Source organism: Drosophila ananassae, chromosome XR (genome assembly GCF_017639315.1).
Source record: "Drosophila ananassae strain 14024-0371.13 chromosome XR, ASM1763931v2, whole genome shotgun sequence".
Lineage (NCBI taxonomy): Eukaryota > Metazoa > Arthropoda > Insecta > Diptera > Drosophilidae > Drosophila > Drosophila ananassae.
This window is the reverse complement of record NC_057932.1, coordinates 8683739-8703669: the sequence shown is the minus strand read 5'-3', so window position 1 is coordinate 8703669 and position 19931 is coordinate 8683739. Positions and strand designations below refer to the sequence as shown.

General features: G+C 35.4%; 3 protein-coding genes across 8 annotated transcripts; 2 read left to right on the top strand and 1 right to left on the bottom strand.

The window, feature by feature from the left end:
• The first annotated feature begins 1830 nt into the window (after nt 1-1830).
• On the top strand, nt 1831-19003 carry LOC6502372. 4 transcript variants are annotated; one of them, XM_044717463.1, is made up of 4 exons: nt 1831-1859; nt 14984-15328; nt 15388-15703; nt 18608-19003. In XM_044717463.1, the coding sequence occupies exons 1-4, from the start codon at nt 1846-1848 to the stop codon at nt 18920-18922; spliced, it is 990 nt and encodes a 329-aa protein (XP_044573398.1). In that variant the 5' UTR covers nt 1831-1845; the 3' UTR covers nt 18923-19003. The 4 variants fall into 4 exon arrangements, with proteins under 4 accessions (XP_044573398.1, XP_044573399.1, XP_032311968.1 ...); XM_044717464.1 differs by lacking the exon at nt 1831-1859 and adding an exon at nt 10412-10482; XM_032456077.2 differs by lacking the exon at nt 1831-1859 and adding an exon at nt 13361-13486.
• On the bottom strand, nt 5249-11360 carry LOC6501878 (high mobility group protein DSP1). 3 transcript variants are annotated; one of them, XM_014903882.3, is made up of 6 exons: nt 10638-11360; nt 8667-9122; nt 8423-8581; nt 8202-8365; nt 7910-8084; nt 5249-7842 (listed from the first exon to the last, which is right to left on the bottom strand). In XM_014903882.3, exons 1-6 carry the CDS (start codon nt 10659-10661, stop codon nt 7660-7662), a joined length of 1161 nt encoding a protein of 386 aa, XP_014759368.1. In that variant the 5' UTR covers nt 10662-11360; the 3' UTR covers nt 5249-7659. The 3 variants fall into 3 exon arrangements, with proteins under 3 accessions (XP_014759368.1, XP_001967163.1, XP_032311967.1); XM_001967127.4 differs by having other exon boundaries at nt 8667-9125; nt 10638-11359; XM_032456076.2 differs by lacking the exon at nt 10638-11360 and adding an exon at nt 9461-9511 and having other exon boundaries at nt 8667-9125.
• On the top strand, nt 12395-13438 carry LOC6502368 (HIG1 domain family member 2A, mitochondrial). The gene is made up of 2 exons (XM_001967128.4): nt 12395-12984; nt 13050-13438. Exons 1-2 carry the CDS (start codon nt 12840-12842, stop codon nt 13211-13213), a joined length of 309 nt encoding a protein of 102 aa, XP_001967164.1. The 5' UTR covers nt 12395-12839; the 3' UTR covers nt 13214-13438.
• Nucleotides 19004-19931: the final 928 nt, after the last annotated feature.

The window sequence follows — 19931 nt, the reverse complement described above, 5'->3', positions numbered from 1 at the left end:
AATCTCAGATGTGTCAGGGGCAAGCCGGGAAATAAATATATGTTTTGATGGATCACCAGTTAGGGTTTTGGTGTCGCAGTTACTAAAACAGCAGCATCAATTTGTAACGGGGGTCCGGACCGTTGATTACCATGTTGGGTGACTTTTAGAGGGTATAAAAAATATTCTTACCCGAAATGTGCTGTTTGTTTATTGTTATTGTTCCATGTCACCAAAATAATATCATATATTTTGGACGTGGCATGCGGGTTCACCACCGTTACTTTACCTCGTGAAAAGGTTTTTTTATTCGATATCAGTTTTTTTGGGCGTTGCATTAAAGTTTGTCCCCGGTATTTTACATCATCAAGAGGTTTTTTATTTGATATCACCTTGCACGACGGTTCATGAGGGGACGATCTTGCCTTGGCGTGCGCGAGGAGACTCTATATATAGCTGAAGAATTAAAAAATTTCTGTAGGCATCCCATCTGAATCAATTATACACCAATTGAAACGTATTGTTTTAATTAGATAATTTTTGTCGAAATATTTTCCAAAAACTTGGGAAAAATTAGGGTGAAAGTATGTAAAAACATTTTGAATCACTAAAATTGGGGCTGGTGGAGACATTTTAGTCCCCAGATATATTTATATATTCGCATTTTTATTCGATTGGTACCTCAACCGACCCGATCCGACATTTCTTTCAGAAGTAATTCAAGAAATCGATTTTTAAAGCTTTTTCCAAATGAAGGCCAAAAGGCGTCTATCGGTCGACTATATCCTATAGCTGCCATATAACTGATTGATCGGAAATGCCATAACTTTGGTGTTTTTTAAGTCAGAGGGTTGGGACTTTCTACACATGTTATATTTGGTCAAAATATCTTGTGTACAAAATTTCATAAGGATCGGCCGACTATATCCTATAGCTGTCATAGAACGATCGAAATTGGCATAACTTTGTTGTTTTTTAAAATAGAAAGATGGGATTTGGTACAGATTCTATTTTGGGAAAAACAATCTGATTTGTCGAATTTCATAAGGATCGGCCAACTATATCCTATAGCTGTCATATAACTGATTGATCGGAAATGCTATAACTTCGTTGTTTTTCAAGTTAGAAGCATGGGAGTTTCAATGGATTCCTCTTTTGGCAAAATAATTCGATATGCCAAATTTCATAAGGATCGGCCGACTATATACGATCCGCTATATATCTAATAATATAAGATGCGTGGCGCCACCTAGCGGACGGCGACTCAACTGCAAGGGTATATCAACTTCGGCTCCGCCGAAGTTAGCTTTTCTTTCTTGTTTTATATGATTTATTTTATAACAATTTTTAAAAATCATCACCACATGCGACTTAATCAGCTTTACCGGGCTCAATTGGATTAATCTTAGAACTCGTGTCCTCTCACTCGCTTTTGTTAGTTTTCATTGTCTCTTTCGCATTCGTGTAGGACTCTTCAACTTATTTTCGGTTTTGAGCCAACACTTGAGAAGCGCCCGTAGCGGTGAAAAAAAGAATCTGCAAATTGCTTGGGATATTTTTTTCGGAGTGCCGTAGCGGACAGTGGCATAGCGCCTCCAGAAGTGAAAAAAAAAAAATTACAATTATTTGTGAGTATTTTTTTTGGAGTGCGGTCGCGGCCAGTGGCCAGTTCTTAACAAAGAACATTGTACTCTTACTAGTCGACGCGTACTTTGGAGCAGAATCTGAGTATATGTATAACATTGTCTGGTGACACCAATGACGCCACTATCTCCCATTTGGTGAATCAAGAGTGTTTTACATTTACAAAAATTTCTCCCAAGCCATTGTACTTTTGGCAAATGTTTGGATAAAGAAGGCCATGCCATGCAACAAACGGAGTAAGAATAAGTAATTTGGTAATCATTGAATAAAATGCTTTTTCCAAAACATGCACTTATGTATATGTAAGTACCTATGTATAAATTTATCCAGCGGATTTTACCATGAAATGGTGCCTCACAAGAAAAAGAAGTACATATGTATCGTATATGTGCGTTGAAATTAATTTAAAAAAAATATTTAAAACAAAGAAAATGTTTTGGATTACATTTTATATATATTCTTTAAATAAATATTTAAAAAAAAAAATCTGGTTTCCGTAAAGTTAAAGGTTAGCTTACAAAAAAGCTTTATCTTCATATGAAATAAACTTATTTCAGCGTACAGAATTACAACTCAAAATAATATTTGAAACATTTTTTAGGATTTTATTCCTTACGTTTTAACAAATAAATTTTTGGTTTTTTTTTTTTTTTAATTTGATTAATCCGGGTGGTAATATTTTGATATTTGAATTTGAAAAATTTTGTAGAGTTGCATATATAATTAATTCCATATAATTTAATCCCATTCCTGGATTAAAGCCTTCAAGTAATTTATCATTTTAAACTGGCGGCCATTCTTATAAACTTTATTGAACAATATTCCCCAAAAATCTATTGTTTCTAGCTTCTTAAAAGTCTTTTGTTTTGTGATCCGTGTGGCGTAACGTGTTGTCTTGTCCTCTTAAGTCCCTTGCCCCTTAAGTCGGTACTCTCAGTCGGGCTCTATGGGACTATCTGGGACAAGGGTACGTCATTGGGTAGAGGACATGTCTGCTTATGGGTCCGACACGTGGACAGAGTAATAGACATGTCTGCTTACGTGGCTGACACCTTGACAGAGTACTGGACGTGCTTGCTTAGGAATCTGGGGAAATAATTTCCTTTTTCAAACAAAATTCTTTATATTCTTTTAAATTGTGTTAAGTCCCAGGGAAATTGCGAAATGTTGTTTAAGTCCTAGGGAAAATCAATGAAAATGTTCTTAGTCCAAGATAAAAAGAGTCGTAATAGTACAATTAAAATACATACATATATCATTCCCATCTAAGTACGCTTAGAAAAAAAAAAAATACAATAAAAATTTTTGAGTAAAAAACAAAAGCAAAGTCAGAGTTTATTCATTTTAAAGCAAAAACAAAATAAAGGAAAAATAAAGGCAACAGCAAAAACTCCTATATTTTCCCTAAAATATCCCTTGATGACAACTCGGAACTTATGTCTGCTTTTGTGTCTACTACTGGTTATGGACAACCTTGTTCTCTTGGTCCAGTGCCTGTCAACTACACCTAGTGGTATTACCCCGGCCGCGCCTATACGAATTTCATATACAGCGTAGTTTGGCACTTAGATGGATGTAGGGTAGTTGACATGTAAACTACCCTTACTCGTGACTGTCCTGTACCCTGATCCGACTGGGCTGTTTCTAGCAACTCTATATATGTATGTATGTAGTATGTATATTTTCATTTTGCTCGTTGGTAAAAAACAAAGTGAAGACTTCCCAGCATACCCAACTACGACCCAAAGCATTCATGATCTGTGGTTCCGTTTATGGCAGACCTGTCGTCGTTGCATTTCATCGCGCCACTACTTTTGGCAGGAGCCCAAGCCGTCTAAATTAAATTTGCCTTCCGTCCGAAAATAAAACTTTTCACAACTCCTCCGACCAAAATTTGTTTTTCTCAGGATATTGTAGCCGAGCGGGTTTATGCCGCTTTAGTATTGGATCGCGATAACCATATCGGATTCGTTTAAAATTTCATGTTTAAGACATTTGAAAATTTTAAGCTTCAGTTGACCTTTGATCTCCATGCTAGATTTGTTGTTTTTTGATAAAGGAAATTTTTTGGCCAGATTTGGCCAATACTTAGAGCATACCGCGTTCTTCTTCCGACAAATTTATTTCACGAGGCATTCTACCGTCAAATCAAAATTATTATACATTTAGTTCACTATACAAGCATAAAAATCAATTTTACTTATTTTCTGCTGATTAAATATTTTAAAATAATACTTCTTAGCTTAATCGCTATCAATAGCACAACAATCTCAACTTCCACTACTTATTGCCTGTAAGAAGCCCGTGTTCCAGCACATAAAAAAAAGGGAAAACAAATGAAGAAGACCTTAAATAAGAAGAAAAAGACAAGAAACCACCTTGCACCCCTACATAATCAAACCCATGAATTTAAAAAAAAAAATATATAATAAAACAAGAAAGGAAAGCTAACTTCGGGCTGAGCGAAGTTGATATAACCTTGCAGTTAATTAGCAGCTTATATTAATATATATATATCGGATCGATATATTTGGCCGATCCTTATGAGAATTTCGCTATCGAATCAATTTTCTAAAATGTTGGAAACAGCCCCAAGCATCTTTAAAAATAGCAAGGTTGTGCCATTTCCGATCGTTCAGTTATATGACAGCTATAGGATATAGTCGGGCGATCCTTATGAATTTTGTACATAAGATATTTTGACCAAATATAACATGTGTGGAAAGTCCCAACCCTCTGACTTAAAAACACCAAAGACATTGCATTTCCGATCAATCAGTTATATGGCAGCTATAAGACATAGTCAACCGATCCCGTTCCGACTTATATACTGCCTGCAAAGGAAAGAAGGATGTGTGCAAAGTTTCAACTCGATAGTTTTAAAACTGAGAGACTAGTTTGCGTAGAATCAGACAGACGTACTTGCTTATATCGACTCAGGAGGTGATCCTAGTCCAAAATATATACGCTTTAGTGTCGGAGATGTCTCCTTCACTGTGTTGTACACTTTTGACCAAAGTTATAATACCCTCTGCAAGGGTATCAAAAAATGTCACATATAATTTTTCCCCTGAGGTCATTATCTTTTATATTTTAATGATCCTCCTGAATGATATAATTATCCCTGACAGGATTTTTCGGGAAACATTTTTAAACCTTCCATGAAACCCGATATAGAACACTTTTGATTGTGTGGGTGCTCCCATCTGTGTATCTCTGTTACCAAAACGAGATTCGTTCCTTTAACTTTAGACTTTTATAACCAAGTTAGAAAGAGGAAAAACTTTACATTAGACTAAAACCAGAGTAACACTCCATACCTTGAGAAGTTGCAATTATCCAATCAGCATTTATACTACATATATACATTATATACTATGTATATAACTCTACTACACCCCATACATACGTACTGAAATTACCCCCGGCCGTCTCTCTTCACCACTTGATATATACATATTTCATTAAAATACTGCTTCCGCGCTTCAGGCTCCATTTCTGTATAATATTGCTTAGGTAAATATGTGTAATAATGCATGCTTATGTACCCACTAAATGCAGTATAAGCTTCTAAGTCGCCAGAAATATAGGTCGAAGTCCTTATATTAGTTAACCTAAGCCGTCATCTAGCTAAATATTATTTATTTTCAACTATTTTTACAGATTAGATAATTAAAGCAAACAAAAAACATCTTATATACTAACTCACACAATAGATAACTCTTTTCGAAGATTTTCGTTCTTGAAATACGAAAAGGTTTTCGTATTTTTGCTGCGATTGAAAAATATATGAGACTGAAATATAAACTTAAATACAGCCATAATCTAGTAATGATATTACAAAAAGTAAATAAAAAAGACAAGCCGTTATGAGAGCACACCATTTCGCCTACATGAATCTCATTTCTATAATTTTATTTCATAGATTTATTCTTATAATAAGCGCACAGGGGAGCTGGAATTTCATAGTCATTTAATATATTATGGGAGTTATCAATTGCAGAAATTTTTAAATTAAAAATGTAACCTAGAATCTTTTATGAATATAATCTCGGTGGCGAGTCATTCTCTTTAAAATATTGAATGAAAACATATTATGTATGAATTTTAAGATATTTGTTAATTTCGGGCTGTATAATGTACTAAGATACGTAATTTCGTATATACATTTATAATATATATATTATATGTATGTCAAATGTACATAATATAAATATATATAAATATATATAAGTTTATTCCTTGATATAATTCTATATACTCATTTCTATATAATATATATTTGTTTCAAATTACCATTAACTTGATTATACACCCCAAAATTAAGAAAGGAAGCTTTGATTCGAGCAGAATTGTTTGTTGTCATAAATTTTTTGAAAAGCAGAGTATTTTCAAATAAGTGTATGAGCCTAAACGGAACTTATTTTACATGGATAGGCTTTACTCATTAACAGACTGAAAATATTCGATATTGATTGGCTTTGGGATTATATTGAATCAATTGGGGTGCAGATGTAGCATATTTCGACGTACCTATATACATTTAGGGTTATAAAACCCCAAAAGATTCAAGCACAATACAAGGTGGCGCAGAAACTGATAGATGCACTGGTCAACACAGTTAATGTTGATTTTTTAATAGGGCGTTGGACTGATCCCGTCCATTATACAAGAAAATGCTCATGCACCCCAGTCTATGAAAAATATGGTCTAGCAATTACTGAGTGAGAAGTGGTAGTTGCTTACGTACGTTATTCTTTTAGGATTTCTGTAAGGAAAAAATTAAGTGGTTCATGAATAACTATTAGGGTTAAGGAGATTTAAAGATCATCAAGAAAGTGAATACGTAAAATTATGAACCACCTCAAACAGTAGTTTCCAAAGCCTATTTTTCCTAATGTGAAATAAAGACTTTCTTCTCACACTTTTTATATTGAGAGTACGACTTCAGATTTGAAATAAGTTGTTTTACTAATGATTTAAACTTGTTATGGATTCTCTCTAATTTCTAGATAGTCTCTTCTAAATAATACTTCAAATTGTATGTACATGGCCATGTCAAGATATTTTTTTGTGTCTGTTTAGTAAGTGTACCTTTTTTTGCTAAATCATTCAACAATCTTAGTTTCTCCCAGAATATCCTCCTAAATATGTCGTTCTTAGCTATTAGTATTGATTCATATATTTACAAATAAACACTACCTCAATGTTTCCCAAGACTATATTAAAATGTCATTTACGAAACATAAAACAGCAAAAATTTATGAATGGGTAAGGTTCTAAACGAAGGGAAATAAATAACCTTCATACGCTGTTAGGATTATTCAAAATTTTTATAAAATCAAATGCAAGGCCTGGTTCTGATCTGATTTTGAATTTTATGTGGCTACACATTAGCACACGCACAGATGGAAAGAAAAAATAGAGATTTTACCCGCCACTGAGTTAAGTATTTGACTTTATCACGTTTCATCGAGTGTCGTTTGGAAACGGACAAACTCGAATGAGCAAACGCATTTTTTATAATTCATTTATATGAATCTATCTTTAATAAATGGGAAATATGTACCAATATTTATAAATGTAGTGGTAATTTTCGTACTTGTTGTGAATGAATGACAATGGACTTCTTCAATTTATAAAAAAAATTCTTAGTTTTTAGGAGAAACTTAGCTCGAAGCACAAATAAGGTTTTCAGATAGATGCGTCACTTTAATCTAACCTTACTTAATAGTATTCACCTTAACATAGAACTTACAAAAAGTTTCTTTGTGATTTCTTCTTCGTAATTCATGGAAATTTGATTACTTATTGTTAAAAAAAAAAAAATTATATATATATATATATATATATTATATATATATTTATACATATATATATATATATATTTATACATATATATATATATATATATATATATTCAACACTCATCAGCCAACCTGATAATAGATCAGCTAACGATACCATGTCCATGCCTTCCTGGCCGTAATGACCAACGACATTTTGTTTAAATAGTGAAGAGTATTACTGCTAAACCTATTGGTTCTCGTCATCATCGCCATCACCGTCATCGTCGTCGTGCTGTTCATCCAGCTGCTGATGCTGTTGCTGTGCAGCGGCGGCAAGTAACGCGGCTTTCTGCGCCTGCGCCTGCATCGACGCCTGCATTGAAGGTGCAGACATGGCTATTTTCCCACTTGTCTTGTACTCGGTCATTTCCTGAAACAGCCGAAAAATACACTCAATCTTTTCCCTCAACGAACCACAAACAAAAAAAATAACATACCCGTTCATATCGAGCCTTATCCCGTTCCGCCATCGACTCGTACTTCTGTTTCACCTCAGGATCAACGTCTGACCACTTTCGGCCCAGCTCCTTTGCAATGTCGCCGACACCAAACTCGGGATTCAGAGCCTTCACTTTATTTCTCTCGTCATTGCAGAACCAGAAGAACGCAGACCTTTAATTAAAAAAAAAAATGGAGCAAGAAGTGTGTTACTCATGGTATTCTCTTGAATAACTTAGGTAAATATCAAAACTTAGATAAATATGGAAATTCATTTTGCTACGAACTCACAATGAACGTTTTGGAGCGTTGGGATCCTTAATCTGTTTCCTTTTTTTGCCACGGCCAACGACCGCCCCCTTAGGTGGAACATAGTTTTGCATTTCCGCTTCGTAGCGTTGCTTATCCTTCTCGGCCATTTCGTGAAAGCGTTTCTTTTCCTTATCCACCATTGTCTACAGATCCAAAATCAGGAATTAGGCAAATTACAACACGGACAAATGCCTACTCACCTTCCACCGCTCAGCGCACTTTCGCGAGAATTCTGCAAATATCACGGTTTCATCGGGGTGTTTCTTTTTATGCTCCTCCCTGCAAGTCTGTACAAAGTAAGCGTAGGCGGTCATGCGGCCTCTGGGTTTGGCGTCTGCCTTTCCTCTGATCATTGGACTCTATCGAACAAAGCCAACCAATATTAATATCCTGATCCACTTATTGCAGTACCCAACCAATACCAACTGGTATCTGATAACTTACCCCAGCTGAGTTTATGACATTCTGTTGCTGCTGCTGTTGTTGCATTTGTTGTTGTTGCTGCTGCTGGTGCTGTTGTTGTTGCTGCTGCTGCTGTTGTTGCTGCTGTTGTTGCTGTAACTGTGCAGCTGTGTTAGCGTCCACTTGACCTTGGTTGGCAGCTGAGTACCACCATTGCGAGCCGGGAACGGCGGCGGCTGCAGCAGCCTGTGCCATATTCAAGCGGTAGTCATAGCCCGTGGTGCCGGCGGCGTTTGAGGTGGCCACTACTTGGGCCATTGTTGTGGCTGGGTTTGGGAAGCTGCTGGCCATTTTGTACGTAAACAGCTGCTGGGTGCCAACGCCAGCCGTGGTGTTGGAGCTATTCTGGTGTGCTTGCTGCTGGTTCTGCTGCACTACCACTTGATGTTGCTGCAGTTGTTGCTGTTGCACTTGCTGTTGTTGTTGCGCAGCCAGTTGCTGCTAAAAGTGGTAAAAAGTTTAAAAATTAATAAATTTCAATATTGTGTGTATAATTTAATAAATTTCGTGATGATTGAGGTTTTTTTAAATATAGTTATTTTACATTTTATTAATTTTAAAATGTTACATTTGATAAGATGGAATGGAAATGGACGTTCAGTCGTTTCAATTTTCTTTTTGATTACTCATATGAAATCTTCTACAATTTAAAAATTATTTAAATTTATTTTTTATCACCACAACCCACGATTTAGACATCTTGCCACAATAACACTAAGAAACCCATAGATAAATCCAGCAAAGCCACTTTTTTGTTTACAAATAAAGCACTCTACCAGCTGTTGGCGTGGGGATAAGAGCTGAACAAGCATACATGTAGGTTGCCGTCGAAAGGAACTGCACTGCTTCCACTTTGTGAATCAAATCGGACCCAAATCTTATTTTGAGCATTGGCAGTGCCCTAGGCGTGCGCTGCCAGGGTGGTGTGAGGAGAGTCGACAGACGAGCTCAATCGGTGCGAGCGACCAGATATATGTACATATTAGGCATACAAAACTTTTCTGCTATTGACCACTTGAAAATTAATTATTAACCGCAACAAATTGACTTTTATATTTGCAACATAATAATAATTTTTATATGTTCACACGTATACATACACATGTTTATGCATGCATAAATACTTGTATGTATGGGTATATGCATTTGTATGTATATGTATTTGTATTCGCGAAACATATGTACATGGTTTCGCCTAAGATGAAATAAACACCACTAAAATACTCAGCACACAACCACATTACCATACCTATGAACATATGTACATATTAGGCACTTATTTTATGCACATGCGGAAAAAATAAAATTTGAGATTACGCAAGCTTCACACACATGTACATAAAAGCTAGCAATGCGCATTTTTGTGGCGTTTAAAAATTCGGATCCCATTATGTGTCATTGCTTTAACATTGCTTTTGGCCCATGAATTTTACAAGATGCAGTTGAATTTAAAGCTTAAAAGGCGATGCCACAATACAATATATCCATATGACTGTTCATGTGTATTTTCATACAAACTAATAAAAAAAAAAAATGGCGGCCCTAGATGCGCACGCAAAATAAAATGTTGCTGGTACAGCGTCGTTTTTGTTTGTATGCATACGCACACACATACATACTTACATACGTCTAGCAATCTGCTCGTTTCTATTTTACAAAGAAAAAATAAATATAAATTACAACAGAAGAGTTGTTCAATAAGTTTAGCTATACGTATGTAAGCGGTCCCTTATGCGTTCTTCCAAATATTCTTAATTTTTTTCATTGGCGGGAAAAACTTTTCATCGCGAAATACGCGGTAAGCATCTAATAAACAAAAAGCGTGTTTCTTTCGTGCTTGTATGTGTGCATGTATATATGTACATACATATATATTTACATTACGTGCGAGCGTGTGTGGGGTAGTGTCAATACGTTAAAAAGAGTACAATGGTATACCTGCACGGAGCTTACCTGAATTTGATGAAAGTGTTCCATTACTAAACGATTGGATTGACTCCGATCGTCTCGAGAGTTTGCCTTAGTTGTTTTGGAAGCCGGCGATGAATCTTGTTCTTCACAATTTTATATTTCTTGTTTATTTGTTTCACTTCACACACCAACACCAGCAATAACAGTCGAAGCCAGTTCTTCAGACAGCCTTTAATACTGCTCTACGTCTTTTATAATATGTTGTAGCTTGGGGTTACGGGCTGTAGGTATTATTGATTATTATACGTATGTATGTACATGCAAGTACACGGAAAGTTAAACCAGAAGCAGACGCCACACGTTAAATCGAAATCGAAATTCTATAACGACACCAGACGCAACGAAACAACCGCAACGCAATGTAGTATGTGTTTGCAACGCCAGCAACGCGGGTAAGCTAGCAATCTGTTTTACGTTTGTTTTTAGTTAGTAGAAAATAAACAAACAGCGATGCAACGCTGCCTATTGTATCACTGTGTTTTGTTGGTGGCAATGCGGAAAAGATGAGGTTCGTTCGCGCGCCGCTTGCCTGATTGAAAACACACACACAGAGTACCAACAACGAATGCAAAGGCTATTGAATTGAATTGCTGTCTCTGGTCTCTGACTTTCTGTGCTTCGTTAGCCAGCGAGCTCAGCAATCTTCTGTATGCGTCGAATGCGCAACGGTGTGTGCGAGAGAGCGAGTATGAGTGGGAGAGGATGGCTGTTGTGTGTACGGTAAAAGGCGGAGGAAACTCAGAGCAAGAGAAAGGCAGAGCAAGAATGCCCGAAAGAGTCCATTTGGAATACAGTTTATGAGCAAACCTCTCTCTCGCTCTTGTATACACTTATGTACATACAAAACGTGGAGAGAAAGGGTGATACGACAGTTTCTGACTGTATCTGAAATTCACTCGTATTTATGTACCATGCAATGCGTATGTACATATACATTTAATATTTTGTCCATTCATTAATTTTAAAATGTAAAAAGGGAATACATATACATATATTTTTTTTATTTTGTTTATTTTACAACGTATATAAGCGTAACGTAAGCAACGTAAGCACCAAATACATGTACATTGTTATGTACTTATGTATTTATTCTTTATTTCTTTAGAAGCATACGTACATACATAAGTATTTGATATGCATCAATACATTACTCCGATACATATTCAAAATATCATATACAAGCACGTTGAGTGCTCGCTAAATACACATGTTTCGTTTTGTGTTCACAGTCTGACTGTACTTCCCAGCTCTCTCTTTTTTCCCTCTCTCGCTTTATTTTAATATTGAGAGTAAAAAAATATCCATTTGGGTAGACCCTGCCGGACAGAGAAAGTTATATGAATGATCGATGCCAGATCTAATGAAAGAAATGTAAATGAATGTTGCCGGACTGTTTGAACCAGACATTTTTCATTATATTTAAAATATTCAAGAATTTTTTCCTTAAAAAAAATCTACAAAAAAGTGGTATAGAGCTAAAAAAAATATATTCTGTATTTGTGAGTCGTCATTTTTCAGTTCAACCCACATATAGCGTTGCAACCTTTGAAAGCCGTCCATCTATAGATGGTTGGTGAAAAATATGACCGTTTTACTAAAAAAAAAAATATAGGCCTTGTTTTATGATTGAATCTTGTAGGTACGAGTAGAATTGTGCAATTTTTCATGTTAGTCTATATTAATAAAAAATTTTAACCAAAAATAAAATAAAAACAATACGAATCGCGCATAACTAAGTATTAGTATATTCGGGGGACAATTTTTATTGCAGAAAATTCAATTATTGGCCAGGTTTTATCCCTTGTTTTTTTAACATTTCAAGCTACACAAAATGTAGGTTTATGTTAAAATAAATAAATACGCAGGGAAGACTTGAATTTCTCAAGGGATTCCCTTGTAAGAGTTGCGCGAAAGAGAGCTAGAGTGGGCGACGAAAAGTAATCGATAAAATTAAACAAATAGAATAATCGGTAAAATCTGGGGTGAAATAGGACTTCTCTTTCTCAATCGACATAGCGATTAATAATGAACAGTAATGTGTCCAGCTTTCGTTTGGAAAAGTTGCTCGAATTTTAATAAGTTCTAATATTATCGATGGTGTGAGTCGGTACCAAATATTCGATATATAGACGTCTCCGCCTCTATCAACAGAGCATATAAATTGGTATACCAAAATTAGCCGAAATGTCTAAAAAGGCCAATATCCCCCTGCCCGACGGGGAATTGGATTGGATACAGTTGCGGCAAGATTTGGGACCAATAGCAGAGGTAGAGACTACCAAAGAAAAGCTACAGCGGAAGATAAAGGAGAATCCTCTGGTTCCCATTGGTAAGGCGCATTGCTTTCGAGTTCCGTCACATTCAGATTATATAAATTTTTTTGTTCATTTTTAGGATGTCTGGCAACTACAGCGGCTTTGACAGCTGGGCTGTATAACTTTCGCACGGGAAATCGAAAGATGTCCCAGCTAATGATGCGTTCCCGAATCGCGGCTCAGGGATTTACTGTCTTAGCTTTAATTGTGGGCGTCGTGATGACTTACTCTGATAAGAAGTAAAAATATTGTCTCTTCGTAATCATTAATGAGATAGGCTAAATCAAACATCAATCGGGGTTTTTTCTTGAATTTTGTTAATATATGTATGTAAAAATTAAAGAGGTTATTTAGGACATTTATAACGTAAGTGCTTTCTATTATAAATGTGATATGGAAACTGTTATGGGTAACCAAAGTTAAAATCTGAAATTAAGAAAAATAAACTAAAAATGGTTTCATAACCGAGTTCTTTGGCAATTATTTAATAATTTTTTTATGGAACATAACATGTTAGTAAGTACATTTGTAAGTACCTTTATATATCATGTATTATGTCCATACGCGTATATACATATATTTAGGTCCTGGTCAACTAAATTTACTTCCAAGGGCTCCTTTTCGCATAAAGAGAAATTTCATGCAACTTCCAACTCAACTGATTTTTAAAATTAATGTTTTCTGCTAATACAAGGTTGTATGTGCAAAATGTTCAGTACATTTGGGCAAACTTAAAAAATTAAATTATTAAAAATTAAAGGGGTTAACCCAACTAAGGTTTGGCAGCTTAAAAAAATCGATCTTTTTTATATTTTTATAAAATTCTCCAGAATCTTGAGAATATTCTCCCAAATTTTCTAGTCGATTCGAATAAAAGTTTCGGAGATACTGCCTTGAAAAGGTGGACGCTCGAGGTCAGGTATAGGCAGAGCTCGAACTTTAAACGCGTTTTTCTCAAAACTATGTTTTCAAAGTCGCTTGACAAGATTTCTCGGAAAGTACTTAACCGATCTTGATAAAATTTTGGATAGGCCTCCGAAATACGATTCTCGAGAACTTGAACGAAGAATTTTTTTTTTCGTTGATAACAACTATTTAAAAACAAAAAAAATGTAAGCAAATTTCACCAAAAATTGAATTTTTTTGGAAAAAGGGGTCTCAAAAATCCAGTTTCTAGTTTTAGGTCTGTACTAAAAGAAAATATTTGGTCTTTTCATTTCGGATGATTCTGTCAGGAATTGTGCTGTCATCGCAAAAGCCCCTTTTTTTCACCAGAAATGACGTCTCAATGGCTGTTTAATATTTTTTTCTGAAAATTTCAGAAATACGTTTTCAAATATGTATATTCAAGAAACTTGAAAGTTGTAAAAAATTTTCATTCTTTATATAAAAAAAATTCTTGAAAATAGCCTTTTTTTTGGCCGAGTAAACCCAGCTTACCACGTAAGACATTTTACAGGTAATAGGGTGACCCAAAAAACAGGAGGTATCCTTTTAAAGCTAGCTTTCTGTGAGGGAGCTGGTGCGCGCGCATCGGTAAGAAAGCCACATATTGTATATAGTTTTTATACCTCAGTACAGAAAGGAAGTTTGTTGGGACAAGAAAAAAGGTTTTAGGTGTGGAAATTTGTTTAATTTTTCCGAATTTTTCTTTCGATTAAAAACGAAGTTTTTTAATTAAGTGCTAAACGCAACCCTTAGAATGCAGACACATGATTGCATTTTTTTGTGCCTGTTTATTAATGTGTATCTGGTGAATTAATACTACTTGTGAAAAGTTTTGGGTCTATGTGGTTCCACCCAGTGATTTATAGATTTATAGAGTCATAGACTGGCTTAATCATATATTTATTATTCCTGAGAACTAATTCATGCATACTGAAGCATACTGAATATTTAGGTTTCAAGTATTTCTGTTTAATAATATATTGTTTTGTTTTTTTTTAAAAAAAAGTATTATTATTATTATTATTTTATTTTGTGAGACATATACATATGTATTTCTCTTTGTAGGTCAAAAATGAACATGTTCTTTGGAAACTGCATAGGCAGCTGTGATCAGCTGGCTGGACCGCCGCCCGACTTCATTTTATCGATGCCTCCGCCACCGCTGCCATTGTTTCTCATTTCGAAACCCGCGACAGTAGACGCCCTGGTTTCCTTAAATGAGTCTCAGCCCTGTTTCGCCGCTTTTATGTGTGGACAAGCTTACAACCGGAACGAGAGTGGCAATGCGATAATGGAGCTGGTGCGGAACGACTCCAAGAGCCTCGAGAGCCTTTGGCTCTTCATTTCATCTTGTATCGGAATTTTCGTGCTTGGATGTTTCTTGGCCCTTATAGTGATTCGCTGCAGGGAGTAATTTTTGCGAAAATCAAGCTATCTATCTTCTAATTACAGTATCTTTTTAATTTAAGGTCTTTCTTCTCGTATCATGACTCCAACATTAAGCAGACTTCTATAAATGCTCTTGGTGAGGCCGCCAAGTCAAATGCCTTCACTTCCGGTGGCATTTTGTATCCTTGTGCCACGGCGAACAGTCGGGATCTACTACAGAGTCAGTTAGTCAACGACAGTCGGCTGCTGTGGGCCACTCTCACTCCTCATGGCACCCGGCACTTCATCATTGACAACTCGCAGGACGCCGGGCACTACGAATCAGTTGATTATCGTGGAAAATCGCACAGCCAAGTTTTTCGCGGATATGCCAAGCACTCCCAGTCTTTTGTAAAGGTATGAGGCTTATTCTTATTTTTCCTTTTATTTTTCTTTAAATATTCTATAAAAAATAAGGTTAAAGATATTAAAAAGGTTTTAAAAGTTATGATGAATTAAAAATAATTCATCAAATAAACCTCAGAAAAACAAGAAAAAATATTTTTTTTTGGGAAATTTTTAATAATGTACATATAAAATTATACCTCTCTCATTCTATTTTAATTTTTTCTTTCACTCTATTTCAAAACTTTGTGGTTTAATGTTTTAACTTCACTGTACATGTTATGTCTTACTGAAATATCCAAACTAAACATCATTAAAATATGAAAAAGTATAGAAAAACCATAAGCAATAAGTTCCGCTGGACCGAGTAGAAGCTTTATACATGTATAATATTATAATATACAAGATATAATATTATATACATATGTACACTTGCACCTAAAGGGGGTATTTATTTTTAAGATATATATCTACTTACACTGCTGGCCAAAATAATAAGTACACAGATATAGTGTTCATTTGTTTCGATATAACTCGATTTTTATGCAATGCACACCCGCCAATTTTTTTTTATATTGAAGGGTTCCAGTGTAACACAATTTCTAAAACAATAATGACAGAGGGGAGCCCTGCGTATTCAATACTAATCTCAATTTTCTGCTGGGAGGCCGATTTTGGACTGGCCAAAATAATAAGTACACCTGAGAATATGATAAATTTTAAAGGATTAAAGCTATAATTGGGTCAAGGTATGTTGGTTTTTATTATTTCCTTGCATAATCCCACGAAAAAAAATTATATAGATGGGCAAAAAGAAGCATTGTACTACAGTAGAAATGAAAATGGCCTTGAATCTGCAAAAAGAAGGAAAAAGTCTTCGGGAAATCGCTAAAAGCCTTGGGCGGTCAGTATGTTTTGTCCCGAATGACCTTAAATTCAAGGCTCAAACCGAAACTAGAGGTCGGAAGAAGAAATCCTCTCAAACGACGGACACATAAAACAGATCATAAAACTTGCAAAAAAGTATCCCTTCATGTCTTCAAAGTCTATTGCTGCTGATATTGACCAAGAAATATCGTCTAGATCAGTTCGTCGTAGATTTACTGATGCTGGCTTACAAGGACGCATAGCCAGAAAAGTTCCTTTCCTTCGAGGGAATAATTTAAAGATGAGGAAACAGTTAACCCAAAATCATTTGGTATGATCTGGATCAGAGGGTTCCAAAAAGTGTAATAATGTCCTATGGAGCGACGAAACAAAAATAAATCTATTTGGTAACGACTCCAGAAAGAATGTACGACGACCCAAAGGCAAAGAATTCGACGCCCGGTACTCGAAATAGACCGTTAAACACGGAAGCGGAAACATTATGATTTGGGACTGTTTTTCTTGGCATGGAGTCGTCCCGATTTACGGATTACGGATTACTATGACCCGATTTGGGTATAAAAATATATTGTCTGACATAATGCTGAGGAAGACATGCCCTTGAGATGGGTCTTTCTACAGGACAACGACCCAAAACACACATCAAAGCTGGTCAAGGCTTGGTTCATCGAAAACAATGTGGACATTATGAAGTGGCCAAGTAAACTGCAGACTTAAACCCAATAGAAAACCTATGGGGAGAGCTTAATCGTCGGATTGGCACAAACACATTTCAAAATACAGAAGAATTGCAGCAAAGACAAGGTACGAGAGTCCTTTGGAGACGTGCCGTAAATTAAATGACATGCCGAAACGATAACAAAACTTATACAAAATAAGGGGGGATATACTGGGTATTAGCATAAGATTACTATAAAAAGAAAAAAATTGGAAAAAGGTTATTTATTTTTAAGTTAGAGCCTTTGAAGAATTGCTTATTTTTTGACCAACCCTTTTTTATGTTTTTTAGGTTCAATCGACAATAAATTCTACAGATTTCGTGAAATATTCTTATGTTAAGTATTTTTATAATCAACATTATGCCAGAAAACTAAAAGAAATTAGAATTGGTTCGTTACGGTAATAAAAAAAGATTTACGTGACATAGAAAAAATCTTATGAGCGTGTACTTATTATTTTGGCCAGCAGTGTATGTACATATGTGCATATGTATTTAGGTGTCCGACCTTTGTGGGGATTAGACCAGTTCCTAGTAATAAATTTTACGGTATTCAGGCCTGAATCAGCGCTGATTCCGAATGAGGAGTGCAAATTAAATTAAAATGTTAATTAAATTAAATTTAAATTAAATTTAAATATTGCAAACTAAATATATTAATTACTTACCATCTACTGGATTTTATATTTTGCAATAATGTAAAATTGATTTTAAATTGTAATTTTCAAATGACTCAGTCAAATATATCCGATATATACATAAGTTAAAAATAGTCAACCGACTATTATTTACTGGCTCCTTATAGTGGAGCCATTCCGGGGTATACGTATGTAGATGCTGCACTTGTCAATAGAGCATCAACTTTACGAATCGTATGATTGATGGGTTTTTACCTAAGCTAGCGGTCTTAGTTGCTTTCGAAAGAAGTACGAAAGAAGCATAAGTAATTTTCGGAAGCGTCGGCCAAATGTATAGTAGGATACATAGTTTTTTAGTAGAAGACAAGTGGTCGATCAAGACACATTGAATAAGAATCATCAGCCTATATTCATCTCCCGACATCCACGTGGGATAAGTCTTGAGTGGGAAGCTTCCAACCACAACTTTTAAGTTAGAAAGATGGAAATTGGAACAGACTCCATTTTGGGTTAAGTGATTCGATCTCATAAGAACCGGCTGCTACATAAGTGCAAGGGTATATCAACTTCGGCTCCGCCCGTTAGATTTTCTTTATAATAAGTATAAATACATATACGTATGTAAAATATTTACTCTCTTCGGCTTCTAACATTATGTATTATGTTTTCTAGTCCTTTGACAATAATGGCTTCGTTGACTATGATTATGAAGACCCCACGCCCTTGATGGAATCCTATCACGATGACATGGACTCTGGATACCAAGAGCCTCACGATGTGACAGGATCTCTGAAGCGTTCGCCGATGCGCGTTTTGGACTCTAAAAACGAGACCCCATCCAGTGTCGAATCCCAATACAACTCCAACTCAAATTCCAACAGCGGCATCAGTCCGGCCCCGAATCAAAACGCACTATCCACCAGCCGCAAGACAACGCTCTGCCGCCGAATCAGTGACGCCTCCTTACATAACGGAACATCTATTTAATGAACCATAAGGATCAGCCAAAGACTACTAAGGACTACTAAGGACCTTTTAAATTAAGACGCTTTCTGGGACATTATTTGTCCAGTCGTCCATAACTAACAACAAATTGCAGTATTAATTCACTGGTACTTTTAATTATTTTAGTGCTATGTGTGTGTCGTGTTTGGGATAGCACTGACATTGAACCAAGGAACCATATAGATCAAACCCTCTCTCGTTGAAATTTATGAGTTTCAAAGCTTATTTGGGGAAATACTGACTTGCTCCACAATATAATATAAAAGATCCTACATTATTCTAGACTTGCGGAGGACGTTGGTTTCCACACATGAACATATTATTCCTTGATTAGCTAATTAAGTTGATTAAGGTAAAGTCAGATAGTGCACTATATGCACACAATTCTCGCGTCGTCTTAAATTGCTTGTGCACTCGTAAATATGCATAAAACATAAAAAATGAAACTTTGCGTCTACACTAATTGCTTAATTCGATCAAAGTCTATAAAATCTTTATAAAATAAAAGGTCTTTGATTTTGCTAATAGAATGGGAGGACTATAAAAAGCCATTACTGTAAAGCGTTTTCCTAACTCTAAAATATTAAATAAAACATACTTTTTAAAAACACTCGCAAAAGGGTTTTTTGTATCAAATTTAAGTATAAATAGAGTAAAAATTACAAAACAAAGAACTTTTTTTTAAAGCCTTTATTAGATTTCTTCTACTAGAGTTGCTTAAATGTAGAAATCTCAGAGGGTATTTAAATGGTTTTTGTTATTTAAAACGCACTTCCTTGAAAGTTATGTTTTTTGGCAGTGTTCAGGTGTCCTTAATATGCCTTTTTGTGTTCAGCATGTTGTATGAAGGTAAAAAGCTTCTTTAGAATGGAAAAAAAGCTTGGAATAAAAGCTTTAGATATCTACTTCAATGTGAAAAGTATTAACGTTTTAATTTTGTACCCCGGCAGCGGTTGCTCACTGAATATGCAATTACTGATCAGAATTTCTA